Here is a 13,864-nt window from a genome sequence, read left to right on the forward strand (position 1 = left end):
GTATTATTTGTAATAGCCAGAACCTGGAAACAACCTAGATGCCCTTCAATGGAAGAATGGATGAAGAAAGTATGGAATATATACAGAACCCATATTTTTAAAAAAGCTATGTGCAGTGTGTGTGTGTGTGTGACCCCAACATTCCTAAAACAAAGTTCAAGATGGACACAGGAGACTCGCCCAGAGTCCCATGGCCCAGCTAGCCTGGTATGCAACCGCAGCAGAAATGAGATACCTCGCTTCACCCGGATAGAAGCCTTCAGAACACTGTATCCCCAGCGATGGGAAGCTGCTGCAGCCCCTCACCTGTTTATCGCCCACGTTAAATGTGGACTTTCAAGGGGGCATCCAAGAACCAATGCCCAGCTGGGCTCAGTTTTAGTCTGTCACTAGGGATGAGTCAAACAAATCTTTCGTGCAAAATCTATTTCCTCTCAACCTTCTTGAGTTATTAATTGGGTCAAACTCTTAAAAGTCAACAACCGCTTAGTAAGAAAATGAGACTTACTGATGTATAGTGCAGATCATGGGAGAGAGACCCCAGTGCAAAGTAATCAGTGGGGACATAGACTTACATAGTTGTAGTTGTTTCTTTTACTCTAGCCCCATACTGGAATGCCAAAATGTTGTTGGTTGTGTTTATTACTCTGACTCTTTGCTCTTTGGGGGGCCCAACACCTAGCTTCCAAATAAATCACTCATGTAGACTTATTCTTACTTATAAATGCTCAGCCTTAGCTTGGCTTGTTTCTTGCCAGCTTTCCTTAACTTAAATTACTCCCCCCACCATCTTTACATTTTAAACAAATGTTGCAGGGCATAAAAAAAATGTAACACACCGTAAAGTAATATTCTATAGCTGTAGTGCCTGCCAGAAAGCTTCCATGTTTCCTGCCATGATGATAATAGACTAACCTCTGAAGCCGTGAGCAAGCCCCCAATTCTCTTTTAAGAGTTGCTTTTGTCATGGCGTCTCTTTAACAGCTATGGAATAGTGACTGTGGTGGTTTGAATGTAATTGGCCCCCATATGCTCATAGGGAATGGTAGTAGTAGGAGGTGTGGCTTTGTTGGAGTGGGTATAGCCTTGTTAGAGGAAGTGTGCCATGGTAGGGATGGGCTTTGAGGTCTCATTTATGCTCAAGCTATGCGTAGAGTTTTAGACCACTTTACTGCCTACAGCATCAAGATGTAGAACCCTCAGCTCCTCTCCAGCACCATGTCCCACCCAATTAAATGTTTTCCTTTCTAAGAGTTGCTGTGGTCATGGTGTCTCATCCCAGCAGTAGACACCCTAAGATACTAAGACATTTCCTAAACTCATTCAAATAATTTTTGCTTGTTTTGCTTTATTTGTGGGATTCTTGGGATTTTCTGTATAAAAGGCTAAATCTCCTACAAATAGAGATTTACTTGTTTCTTTCCACCCAGATTCTTGTTATTTATTTTTCTCACCTAATTGCTATAGCTTGACTCTCTAGTACAATGTTGACTAGAGATGGAAAGTCTTGACTTGTTATTTGTCTTTTATTGGGCAGAGCTTTGGTATTCACTTGAGTATGAGATCAGCTGTGGGCTTTTGCAGAATAGCCAATGTCTTTGGGAGGAAGTTTCCTTTTGTTCCAAATTTGCTGAATGTTTTTATCCTCAATATTGCAAATGTTTTTCTTTATATATTAAGGTGACTGTGTAGTTTTCCACTTTCTTCTGAAGCTATGGTATTTTCACTCCTTGATATATATTTCACATTAGAATCAATATTGAATTCCTGAGATAAACAGCAGACATAATACAATCTTTTTTAAATCTTGTTTAGTTCAACTTGCTAGTATTTTGCTGAAAATTTTGGGACTGTAGTCTTAAAAGTACTATTCTGTTGAGGTGTCTGTGGTTTTGCTGTCAGTTATAATAGTGTGGTATTATGGGGGGGAGTATTTTTTTCTCTTCTACCTTTTGATCATTGGTTAAGGATTTTCACTCATTTTTGTGTCATTTGATGGAATTCCTACTAAAACCATCAGGTCTTTGGCCTTTGTGTATATGGTGTGAGATTCTTTTATGACGCTGAGTTTGTTTAGAGATGTCATTGTTTTCTTTCTTTTGTTAACTCATCTTTAAACGTCAGTCTTCTAAACACTTGTTCATGTCACCAATTCGTTAGCATAAAATTGTTCCTGTATCCCTTTGTACTCCTTTTTTCTTCTGTAAAACTGATAGGAATATCATAATGTTGAACAGCACATTTTAACAATTTGAATACTATTGTCTTTGTCAATCTAGCTAAAACTTGCTAAGCTTGCTAATTTTGTGGGTACTTTCAAAATGTTATTTGGGCTTCATTGAATTTTCTCTGTTCTCATGCCCTATTCTTGAGATGCCGCCTTATATCTCTAAGCAGTTTCTATCTTTGACTTGGGGGCCTCTGAGGGGTTGCTAAGCCCCTTCCAAAAGTCTTTGATATGAAAACCATGTTCATATTATTATCAAGGTATCATTTATTCTCCATACCTTGATCTTCTCACAAGAGTAAATTGACATTTCCCAGAGCTCCCATAATGTGTGGTTATAACACGTGACAGTCCAGCAGACTTACTAGGCCAAGTGTCAGAGTATACACACAGGTGAAACAGCGCCATTCTTATATTGTAGAAAGAATAGCTGCTTTTGAACAAGTTATGTATAGTGCATGTCTTTTATTTCACTTATTTAAAAACTTTATTGTAATTGTGTATCTGTGTGTAATGGAGTAGATAGGCCACAGCGTGGTGCACATGTGGAGGTCAAAGATCAACTTGGGAGAGATATTTTTCTCCTTCCTTTACATGGGCTTTAGGGACTCCAACAAGGTTGTCAGGTTTGCATGACAAGTCTCTGTGCCCACAGAGGCCTCTTCCCAGCTCCTCTCACCTCTTTAATGAATTATTGAGTGTTCTGAAAATATCTGTTTAGGTTTATAATTTATACCAAAGACGTAATCTAAACTCATTTAGGTGCTTGGTAATTCCAGAGCCTTTCTAGTAGAAAATTGAACATTGACACATATTACCTCATCTGATATTTACAATGTCTCTGGGTTTTGATGAGTCTTACCAAGCAAAACAGAAGTAGTAAGCAATTCATTCAGAGTTGAAGAGGTCTGCTGGAGCCACGGCCCAGTAATTCACACGGTGCTGCTCTTCAGGAGGTCATCTCCAGTTCAGTTCCCAGCACCCCTCAGATGACCTGCAGCTGCTTTTGATTCTGGTTCCCAGGGTTCTGATGCCATCTTCTGCCCTCCACAAGCACCCCCTACACACACAATATTTATGTATTACTTCATATATAAGAATTAAAATGAATTTTTAAAAGTTCATTTAGTGGTAGAAGCCAGGATTTAATATCAAATTCCTAGATATTCTTAAGTTAATGCTTTTTACAGTGAATACCTGATTATTCAGATTTTCTTTTTCAAGACTTTTTGATAGTCTCCTTTCTTAAAACTTAGACTAACTAGTGAGTCTCTAGCCAATCCTGTCTACTTGTGTTGTGACATCTTAGGTGTGCCTGCTCTTTTCTCAAGACTGTATTCTCTGGTGTCATCAACAGAGAGATGCTTCATGGCAATGCTGAGAAAAAGGACTAGGGACGAAAAGATCAACGTCAGGAAGTCTGCACTCCAGGTGGGCTTTCCTCCTCAAACACACTTTACACACAAAAACTCGGAATACCATACTCATTGCGTATTGCTTAACTCGCTTTTCATACTTTACCTTGGTCCTGCCATTTATAAACTATAGAAGAACTACAAGAATTTGCTGATTTTTAAGCTTTCAAATTTACTTGGTGGCTTTTGAAGACACACAGCTGTTGTGGAATGTGTATACTTACCTATAATGCCAGCTCTCAGGAGGCAGAGGCAGGGATCTGAACTGAAGCAAGTTTTTTGGCCAGCCTGATCTACATAGTGAGTTTCAGCTCAGAGCAGGTCTACACAACAATATAAAAAAAGCCCAGCTTTTTATGTGTATTTCTTTGAACTAAGAGACAAACTAAGTTTGTGAAATTGGTTGTAAAGTTGTAATGTTCAGTTTTCTCTAGAGAGAGTCCTTACTTTCTTTTTTCCTTTTTTTTGTTTTGTTTTCTGTTGATTTTGGTTTTCATTTTTTTTTATTTGGTTGGTTTTGGGTGTTTTTAGTTTTGTTTTTTTCAGGATAGGGTTTCTCTGTGTAACCCTGGCTGTACTGGAACTTGCTCTGTAGGTTCGGCTAGCCTCAAAATCAGAAATCCACCTGCCTCTGCCTCCCAAGTGCTGGTATTAAACACGTGTGCCACCACTACCCAAGAGAGTCCTTTCAAAAGGTAGACTGCTATAGGGAAATTGGGTTGAGCCATAATCTCTAAAATATTAAAAACTACAAACTTGAAGTGTTTCTTGGCCTGTGTTTACTTTTTCTCTGTGTGTCCCATAGTCACCACTCATGCTTTACCTTCCAGGTGTTAGTGAATATTCTGAAACACTGTGACATCTCGCTCATGGAGGAGGACCTGTTCATCCTGCAAGAGCATTGTCGAGACCCTGCCTTATCTGTGCGGAAGCAGGCCTTACAGTCCCTTACAGAACTTGTTATGGTGAGAAGTATCATGCTGAGTATAAATGCTTAGTGCCTTGCATCAAAAGCAGCTGTGAGCTGGCTTTGATGGTTCACACTTACAATTAACATTCATAAAAAAGGCAGGAGTACTGTGAAGTCGAGAACATCTTTGTCTCAAGTATATTCTGATGATAGATAGATAGATAGATAGATAGATAGATAGATAGATAGATAGATAATGATGATGATGGTAGATAGATAGATAGATAGATAGATAGATAGATAGATAGATAGATAGATAGATGTGAGAGAGAGAGAGAGAGAGAGAGAGAGAGAGAGAGAGAGAGAGAGAGGAGAGAGAGAGAGATTTGAAGTTGGAGCCTTAGGGCTAGAGCATGTACTTTGTATATATAAAGTGCCTGAGTTTAGTCTCCAACAACAAAAGCTGGCAGAAGTAACTCTACATAATAATTACCTGTTGCTAAATGTTAAATAACAATTTAGAAATTCAGCTGTGCCCACCTGAGGACTAAATACCAACCACCGGGGAATAACAAATGTCTTTGGCAGATGACTTTCTTTTTTAATTGAACTAAGAACTCATGCTAAACAATGTTGTGTCACTTCCTGATTTTATCTTAAATCTCTACTAGAAAAAGAAACTAAAATTTTTTAAATTGATTCTAATTTTTATTTATGTGTGTGTTCTCATGTGTGTGTCAGTGTATGTAAATGTGTGTGCAGGTGCCCACAGGGGTCAGAGGCCCACAGTACATTGTGAGACCAGATGAGTGCTGGGAATTGAACACCAGTCCTCTGGAAGAGCAGCCAGTGCTCTTAACCACTGATCCATCTTTATTACTTTTTGTTGCTGTGATAAAACTCCATAGCTAAAGCAACTTAAGGAAGAGAGAGCTTCTTTTTGCTTATGGTCCCAGAGGGCAAGAGTCCACTGTGGCCGGGAGGCACAGCAACAAGTAGCTGGAATTGTGATGATCAGGAAGCTGAGAGAGCACATCTTAACGAAGAACAAACTGGAAGTGGGGTGTAACTGGAGGTTTCTCTCCCATGTGCCAGTTCCCAAATAACCAGGCTGAGGCTTAATATTAATTGCAAACTGTTTGACCTATTAACTCAGGCTTATTATTAACTAACTCTTGCAACTTAAATTAATCCATTTCTATTATTCTACATTTTACCAAGAGGCTTGTGGCTTAATACCTCACATCTTGCTTCCCCAGCAACTGCCCCTTTTCTCTCTGTATCTCTGTTTGGATTTCCTGCCAGGCTCTATTCTCCCTGGCTAGTAACCAAATCAGCTTCTTTATTAACTAATGGTAATAAAAGGTATTCACAGCATACAGAGGGGCATCCCACATCAGTGGGGCAAGACTGTAAACCCTCAAGTCTGAAAGCCTACCCTGACCAGTGACATATGTTCTCCAGCAAGACTGTACCCTCCCCACTGTAACCTCTCCAGACAGCTCCAGCAACTGGAGGCGAAATGTTCAAATGCCTGAGCCTGAGGGACGTTGCTCGCTCTAATCACCTATATCATCTCTTGAGCCCCAGAAACAGAAACTTCAAAGTCATATTGGTTGATTAAATTCAGGCCTAGATTAACTTTTTGTCAATTAAGATTTGTAGCCAGGAGGTGGTGATGCACGCATGCCTTTAATCCTAGCACTCTGGAGGCAGAGGCAGGCGTGCTAATCTTGAGTTCTAGACCAGCCTGGTCTACAGAACAAGTTCTAGAACAGCCAGGGCTACACAGAGAAACCCTGTGTCAGGGAGAAAAAAAAAGATAGGTAGATATTACCAGAAGAGCATATTCATTAATATGATATATAATTTATTTCTCTCAATTGACTATTGAAGAATTTTTAAAGGATTATTATTTTTATCAGAGAAGGCATTAAAGAACACATACTTTTAGGATTTGTTTTTACTGCTTAAGTGTGTGTGTGTATGCATCCATGTGAGTATGGGCTTGTAGTGCCCATGGAGAACTGAGCAGGCATAGACAGTTGTGAGCTGCCTGGCCTGCTGCTGGGAATCCAGCTCAGGTCCTCTAGAAGAGCAACAAGTGCAGTTAACTGCGGAGCCAGCTTTCCATCCCCAGAAGTACATATTTTTCTGCCAGCACATTGTCCTTGGAGTAAATATTTGTTGTTCCTGAATAACCAAAATAATATTGATCACTAATAATAAAATAATGGCTTTAATTTATTAGTTTAAATTTAATATGTATTGGTTTATCATAAGGGGGAGGTTACAGATTCTCAGGATATCTGAATGTTGATTTCTTTTCTTTATGTTTTATTTGCAGTTAAGTACAATTACTTATTTGTTTACTTGGGTGTAGTGTCAAGTATTATACCCAGGACTTTGAGCACACAAAAAATCCCCTCTAACATTAAACTGTAGCCCTACCCCTGTACATGTGATAATATTTAGTGTGTCTGCTGAAATGTTGTTTGCAACTTCATTGGCTTGTACCTAGACCTGTGTTAGATCTTCTGCTACAATGTTTTCAACCTTAGGCCCAGCCTACTTGTGTGCCAGTCCAGAAAGCCTGGTTGATGGGAGTCATCCCAGTGGTGATGGACTGTGAAAGCACAGTGCAAGAAAAGGCCTTGGAATGCCTGGACCAGCTCCTGTTGCAGAATCTTAAGCATCACAAGAAATTTCACAATGAGGACAGAAGCCAAGTGCTTGCTTGGGCACTACTTGCTCTCCTTACTACGGAAAGCCAGGGCCTCAGGTACGTTAACTGTATCATTCAGTTTCTCATAGAAGGCCATGTGCTGCTCTTTGTTGTACTGTGTTTTAAAGAGTTTATTTTATGTGTATAAAAGGTGTGTGTGTGAGAGAGGGGAGGGAGGGAGAGACAGAGAGAGACAGAGAGACAGACGGTCAGTACTTGAGGAGCCAGTGGTGGCATTGGATTCCCTGGAACTAGAAACTATAGAGTTGTGTATGCTTTTTGAGCCATTGTGTGGCAAGTCCTTTTAACTACCTGAGTTATCTTTCTGGCCCTCATATGGTGTTTTAATAATAATTTTTCCGTTGACATCTAAAGATCAGTCGTCTAGATTCTTAGTGTATGTATGTGAAGACCCTTTTTTCTTGCTCCTCGTCAGATCTCAGCACTTCTGTGGTAGTGTTTTGGTGGTGCCAGGACCACTGTGCTCCCTCCCGACTCCTTTCCAGTTTCAGACTGGCTCTGTTCAATGCAGAACACAGGGTGGCACTGGAGCATCAACATCCCACTTCCTGCTGTTAGGGGGGCTACAGCTTTTCTTGTTTTTTGTTTGGTTTTGTTTTCTGGTTTTTTTCGAGACAGGTCCTGTAACTCCCTCTATAGACCAGACTGTCCTCAGACTCCCAAGTACTGAGATTAATGTCCTCCACACCCAGCCTACATTTTCATTCATAAAAGCTAAACCTTATACGTTTTAATGAGCTAGTGGGTTAGACAGCTCTGTGCTTTTGTTTCTGTTTGATAACATTGAGGATGGTGGACATTATACGAGGAGTTAGGATCTGTGGAGGTACCTTGACTACAGTGATCTTATGATCGATTTATGTTTAGATGATAGGGCTTCTTTTTTCTTTTCTTTACATCTGCTTGTCGCACAAGAGACAGACTTTTCCATGTAGTTATGCAACAGAAAGTAATCAATTGCCTTAAACTTCTGCCCTATAGCCTTTGCAGAGAACTTCTTTCCGGACCTGAGTTTCCTCATTTTCAAGAGCAGATAATGGGTTACTTGATATCTTTCTTCATCCCTTTGGTATTAAAACTTTACCACTAAGAATTCATTCATGTGGTCAGCGCTTTCTCGGTCCCACCTACGCTTTTGTTGATGTTCCTCTGGGGAGAGGCTCACTCAGCAGCACAGCCTACTTACTGCTTTCTCACTCTTGTTTCGGCCTTAGTTTCTTCTCCTGTTGCTGTGATAAAATACCCGGACGAACGTGACTTTAGGAGGAAAGGGTTTGTCTCGGCTTCCTATCCCATGTTATGGTCTGCCAAGATGGCGAAGTCACGGCAACAGGAGCTTGAGGGGGGCTGTTCACATTGTGTCCACAGTAAAGTAGCAGAGAGCAGCAGAGGTCTGTGCAGAGCTCTGTCCCCACTGAATGACAGTCAGTGAATGCAATCTAGATGATTCCTCACAGACATTCTCAGATGTTAACCTTAGTCTAATTCCCTCATAGGTGATTCTAGATAGTTATCCCCTAGTCTTAGGTGTCCAGGGTTGCTCGATTTGAAATAATAGACTCCTTCTCAAGATGACTTTTTTAAAATTTAGTTACTTTTTAACTTAACTAAACATTGAGCTCATTGGTATTTTGTGTTTTCCTATTATAATGTATATCAACATGATATCCCCTAAACATCCTGTGATATCCATTCTCTAAAACTTGATAGGACGTGACTACCCTTTAAATGCCTGTTTTTCAAGTACAAATACTTGTGGTTATGAGTATTTATAGCTTCGTTTCAGTCCCATTTCTTTATGTTTTTAAACACACAGCTATCTGATTTCAAAATGAATAAAAATAACTGCCAAAAAGGAGGCTGCTATTGCTCAGACTCAGCCTTCAGCCTGCCACATCAGCCACCCAGCCTAGATGCATTAAATAGGTGTCACAGCCTTCTCTGTATGTGTTACCACAGTGAGAGACTATCACTACTGTGCCAACAGCTTTAGTCAGCTGGACACAAACTAGAGTTATCTGAAAGAGGAAACCTTAATTGAGAAAATGTCTCCATGAGATCCAGCTGTAAGGCATTGTCCTAATTAGTGGATTGATAGGGGAGGGTCCAGTCTGTTCTGGGTGGTGCTGTCTCTACGCTGGTGGTGGTCTTCCTGGGTTCTATTAGAGGACTGAGCAAGACAATAAACAGCAGCCCTCCAGGTTCCTGCCATTTCAGTTCCTGTCCCGATTCCCTTTGATGATGAACAGCAATATGGAAGTGTAAACCAAATAAACCCTTTCCTCCCCAACTTGCGTTTTGGTCATGCTGTTTCATTACAGCAATTGAATTTTATTTAAAAAAAAATTGCTTTTATTAAAAAAAGGGGGGGGGGTACAGTCCTAGATTTTTTTTTTTCAGAAATGTTAAATGTAAAGTTTTAGTGGAGGTGGTCTCTAGTGTTTGCTAGGTGTCGTGTGACAGCATAGCACAGTCCAGGTGGCCTAAACAGTGGATATTTACTTCTCACAGTTCTGGAGACTGCTGAGTCCCGGGAAAGGTTCTTGCAGCTTTGCTTTCTCCTAGGCCTCTCCTTGGCCTGCAGACAGCTCTGCCTTGCTATGCTCCCAGAGTCTTTTCTGGAATCTGTAATGGTCCAGTGTCATCTTGTAAAGACACCTGTCACATTTGACTGAGCTGTGTGCTAGTGGCCTCCTCTGATTTTTTATCAGTTCTTTTATAGGCACTAGCTGCAAATGCACTCACATTCTGAGATTACAGGTGTTGGGCCTTGAAGATAGAGATTTTAGAGGGGCACAGATCAGCCTTTTACACACTTCTAAAGGGAAACCATTGCATCTTCTTTTCAACCCTGAGCCTAAGGAGCTGCAGGGTGATTCTGTGTTAAAATGATTGCCAGCAGCTGCTGTGGCTGCATGTTTTTCTTTTTAAAGCTCATGTTGAGATGAACTGACATATATGAGTATCATGAAGTGGGGTCCTGTAAGAAGGGCTGGGCAGCCAGGGCTGTGCCTCTTTCAGGACTGGGCTATCTCTCTCCACCTTTGTGCATTTGTGCTGTGTGAGCACCCTTGCTTTCCATGGAGGATGCAGCATGTAAGGCACTACCGTGGAGCAGAGAACGCCCTCAGCATACACGAAACCTGCAGCCTTAACCTTAGACTTCTGAGCTTTCAGAACTGTGAAAACAGAGTCTGTTCTTCAATTACACATCCCCAAGTGTTGATGTAGTAACTCAGAAGCCAGACTAAGATGACACCATAGAAAACATACAAAGGACAGATTGAAAACTGTAACCCAGACGAGGGATGGTCCACCGGTATTTACTAATGATTCTTTCCCAGGAGATGAGTCCTAACAGAAAACAGATGAGGTGAAAAGCAATTCACAAAAGTTGAAGTGGAGATGAACAATAGACAAGAGATACTGAATCTGATGTTAAACTTCTCTAACAGTCAACAGAGTTAAAAATAACACAAGTTTCAGTTGGTTAAAATGTGAGGCTTGACAGCCCCTACTGTAACCAAGTGTTCCTGAGAATTTGAGAAAGTGGCAGTTTTGCGTGCTTGGGGAGTGCATAAATTGTCAAAACCTGCTTAGAAGACAACCCAGCAATGTATATTTCAAGCAAAAGGAACGCTTGTTGTTTTTTATTCCAGAGCTGTGTCCTCCCTTCCTCTCTGGCATCCCAGCCTACCCAGGCAGGGTCTCTTCTGTCTGGTCTGCTTGCAGTCCACTCCTGACCTTTCTACATGCTTGACCTTTTCAGAAAGCATCAGAAAATGCCCTCTTATTGTATCCCTCTACGGTTGCTTCATCTTTGTCTCTTAAGTTTTCCACCATGTGCATGCTGGGTCTTGACAGTTCCACTCTGCCCCCCACACACTCTGTCCTGCATACAGGCACCTCTGCGGACAGCAGGTTCTCTCTATGAGGTATCCACCTTGTTTGATCTTATTTGTCCTTAGATTTTCCTTTACTTATCTGTGGCAATCTTCCTTGTATTGTCCCCCAATATATTAGGGTTCCCTAGAGTAAAATACTTAGAGAATATATATATGTAGGTATACACACACACAGTTGTAATTTTAAAAATGACACCAGGAAGAGAAGTCACGCCGTGCAAGAAGGCTCACATAGGAGGTTTATTGGAAGAGGAAAGAGAAGGGGACAGAGGGATCCAGAGACTGGTCCCTGGGGACAAGAATGGCAGTCAAGAAACAGACAGGAGGTGGGCAGACCCACATTTTAAAAGGAAATGTAGCAAATGTGCATGGGAGATGCTCTTAGTGACTGCAGCTGAGGACATCCTGTCAGGATCCTAAGAGCAAGGCAGTACATATGCCTGAATACTAATACACACAGAGGGGATTTATTAAAATAACTAACAGGTTGTGGTCTAGCTGGTCCAGCAATGGTTGTCTACCAATGGAAGGTCCAAAAATCCAGTAGTTGTTCCATCCACGAGGCTGAATTGTTAGGGTTACTACTGTTGTGATGAAACGCCTTGATCAAAAATAATTCGGAGATGAGAAGGTTTATTTCGCCCACAGTTCTGTATAACAGTCCATCATCAAAAGCAGTGAGGGCAGGAACTCAAGCAGGGCAGGTGGCAGAAGCTGATGCAGAAGCCATGGAAGAGTGCTGCTTACTGGCTTGCTCCCTATGGCTTGCTCAGCCTGCTTTCTTTTAAACCCCAGGACCACCAGCCCAAGGACAGCACCACCCACAATGGGCTGGGCACCTCCCCCACTAATCACTAATTAAGAAAGTGCCTTACAGCTGGCTGTTATAGAGGCTTTTTTTTTTTGATTGCAGTTTCCTCTTTCAGATAACTCTAACCTGTATCAAGTTGACATAATACTAGCCAGAATAATAGATGTCTCAGCTGGTCCTCAGTATATGCTGGGATCCCGAAAAAGTAGACCCTAATTCCATTGAACGAAACGGGCTTGCTAGCGAAAGTTAGAGCGGAAGTCAAAGAGCAGTCGTCCTCCTTCCGTGGCCTTTATGTGGTGTGGGCAGCCAGCAGAGGGTGTGGCCCACATTAATGGTGGGTCTTCCCGCCTCGCTTCAAAGATACGGATTGGAAGGGGGTCTCCCCACTTCAGATGATTCAGTCCCTCAGGTGCCCAGCCGCTTGGGTTTGAGTTAACTCTAGGTGTAGCCAAATTGATAACTAAGAGTGGCCATCACAACTGGCCTGAGTTGCTGCATTTCCTAAGTCTGTGGGCATGTTTATGTCTGAAATTGAGGCTTACCCTATGCTTCTTTAGCTTCACAGCATCCTCTAAGTATTGTTCTCATGCTCAGATAGAGCAGACCTATCTGAATCTAGGTTTATGTAGAGGTCAGAGGTTAAAGGCAGATGACTACTGAGGGTGAGTGAAAGATGAGGGATATTTAGTGAAGAAGCCTGTGGAAGGTTACAGGAAGAACTGAACTTTATAAAGGAGGGAGGGCTAAGTGAGTGCTGGGGCTTTCTCTTCCCTCTTCCTTTAATAAGGCAGCCATCGGGTTTACCCCAAAGTGAGGAGGAGTGTAGAAAGGAGGCCTAAAGTGTGCAGTCATGTGGAGCTGCTGTGCAGACATGGGCTAGGGCAGTGGTAGAGCTTTTATTCACAACCATTAAGAGGTTTCTTGGCATTTTCACTTTTATTCTTTCATAATTATAGGGTTGAAGTTCCAGAAGCAATATGACAATACTGGAACAGATTGCACACAGAAGCAGATACAAGAACCCCATTTCTATTTGAGCCAGACTCATGAGGTTTACAAAGGGATGCAGCAGTGACTCGCCCCATTTACTTTGTTTGGGAAGAGCTGTTTGTGAAAAGAATACTATTACTTATACTGATATAAATGGGTTTGGTGGTTCTAGTTTTTTGTTGCTTTGGTTTTTTTTTTTTTTTTCAGCAATAGGGATTGAAGTATCCTAGATGACTTTATGTATGCTAGACAAGTGCTCTGCCACTTCGCTGTGTCCTCAGCCTTTCTTATTTGCTTTTTATCTTGAGATAGCATCTTGCTAAATTGTACAAGCTGGCCTTTATCTGATTCTATAGCCCAGGATGTCTATGAATCTGCAATCCTCCTATCTCGTCCTTCTGAGTAACTAGAATTCCAAGCTTGTACTACCAGGTCCAGGTCCAACGTATTATTAATTTTTAACTAGTAAACATTTAAATTTCTTTTTTTTTTTTTTGATTTTTCGAGACAAGGTTTCTCTGTAGCTATTGGTTCCTGTCCTGGAACTAGCTCTTGTAGACCAGGCTGGCCTTGAACTCACAGAGATCCGCCTGCCTCTGCCTCCAAAGTGCTGGGATTAAAGGCGTGCGCTACCACCACCCAGCTAACATTTAAATTTCTAACGTGGTGGTAGTGATGTGAATGTGTGTTTGTGCAATGCACACGCGCCTCTCCATCCATCCTACATACACAAAAGTTCTTTGGGGATGATGACTAATTTTAAAGGATTTAAAGGATCTCTGCATAGGGTGTAGCTCAGTGGTAGGAGTACTTCCCTAGTACACACAAGGCCCACTAAAAATGTATATATATATATA

General features: G+C 41.4%; 1 protein-coding gene across 1 annotated transcript in view; it reads left to right on the forward strand.

Moving 5' to 3' along the window:
- Positions 1-13,864, forward strand: part of Ncapd3 (non-SMC condensin II complex subunit D3) — an 89,610-nt gene that overhangs the window by 28,700 nt on the left and 47,046 nt on the right. The window contains exons 15-17 of the mRNA XM_005346972.3: positions 3,585-3,658; positions 4,473-4,607; positions 7,114-7,334. Coding sequence (XP_005347029.1) covers positions 3,585-3,658; positions 4,473-4,607; positions 7,114-7,334 — 430 coding nt within the window. The remainder of the gene's footprint in view (positions 1-3,584; positions 3,659-4,472; positions 4,608-7,113; positions 7,335-13,864) is intronic.

This window comes from Microtus ochrogaster, chromosome 5 (assembly GCF_000317375.1).
Source record: "Microtus ochrogaster isolate Prairie Vole_2 chromosome 5, MicOch1.0, whole genome shotgun sequence".
Taxonomy (NCBI): domain Eukaryota; kingdom Metazoa; phylum Chordata; class Mammalia; order Rodentia; family Cricetidae; genus Microtus; species Microtus ochrogaster.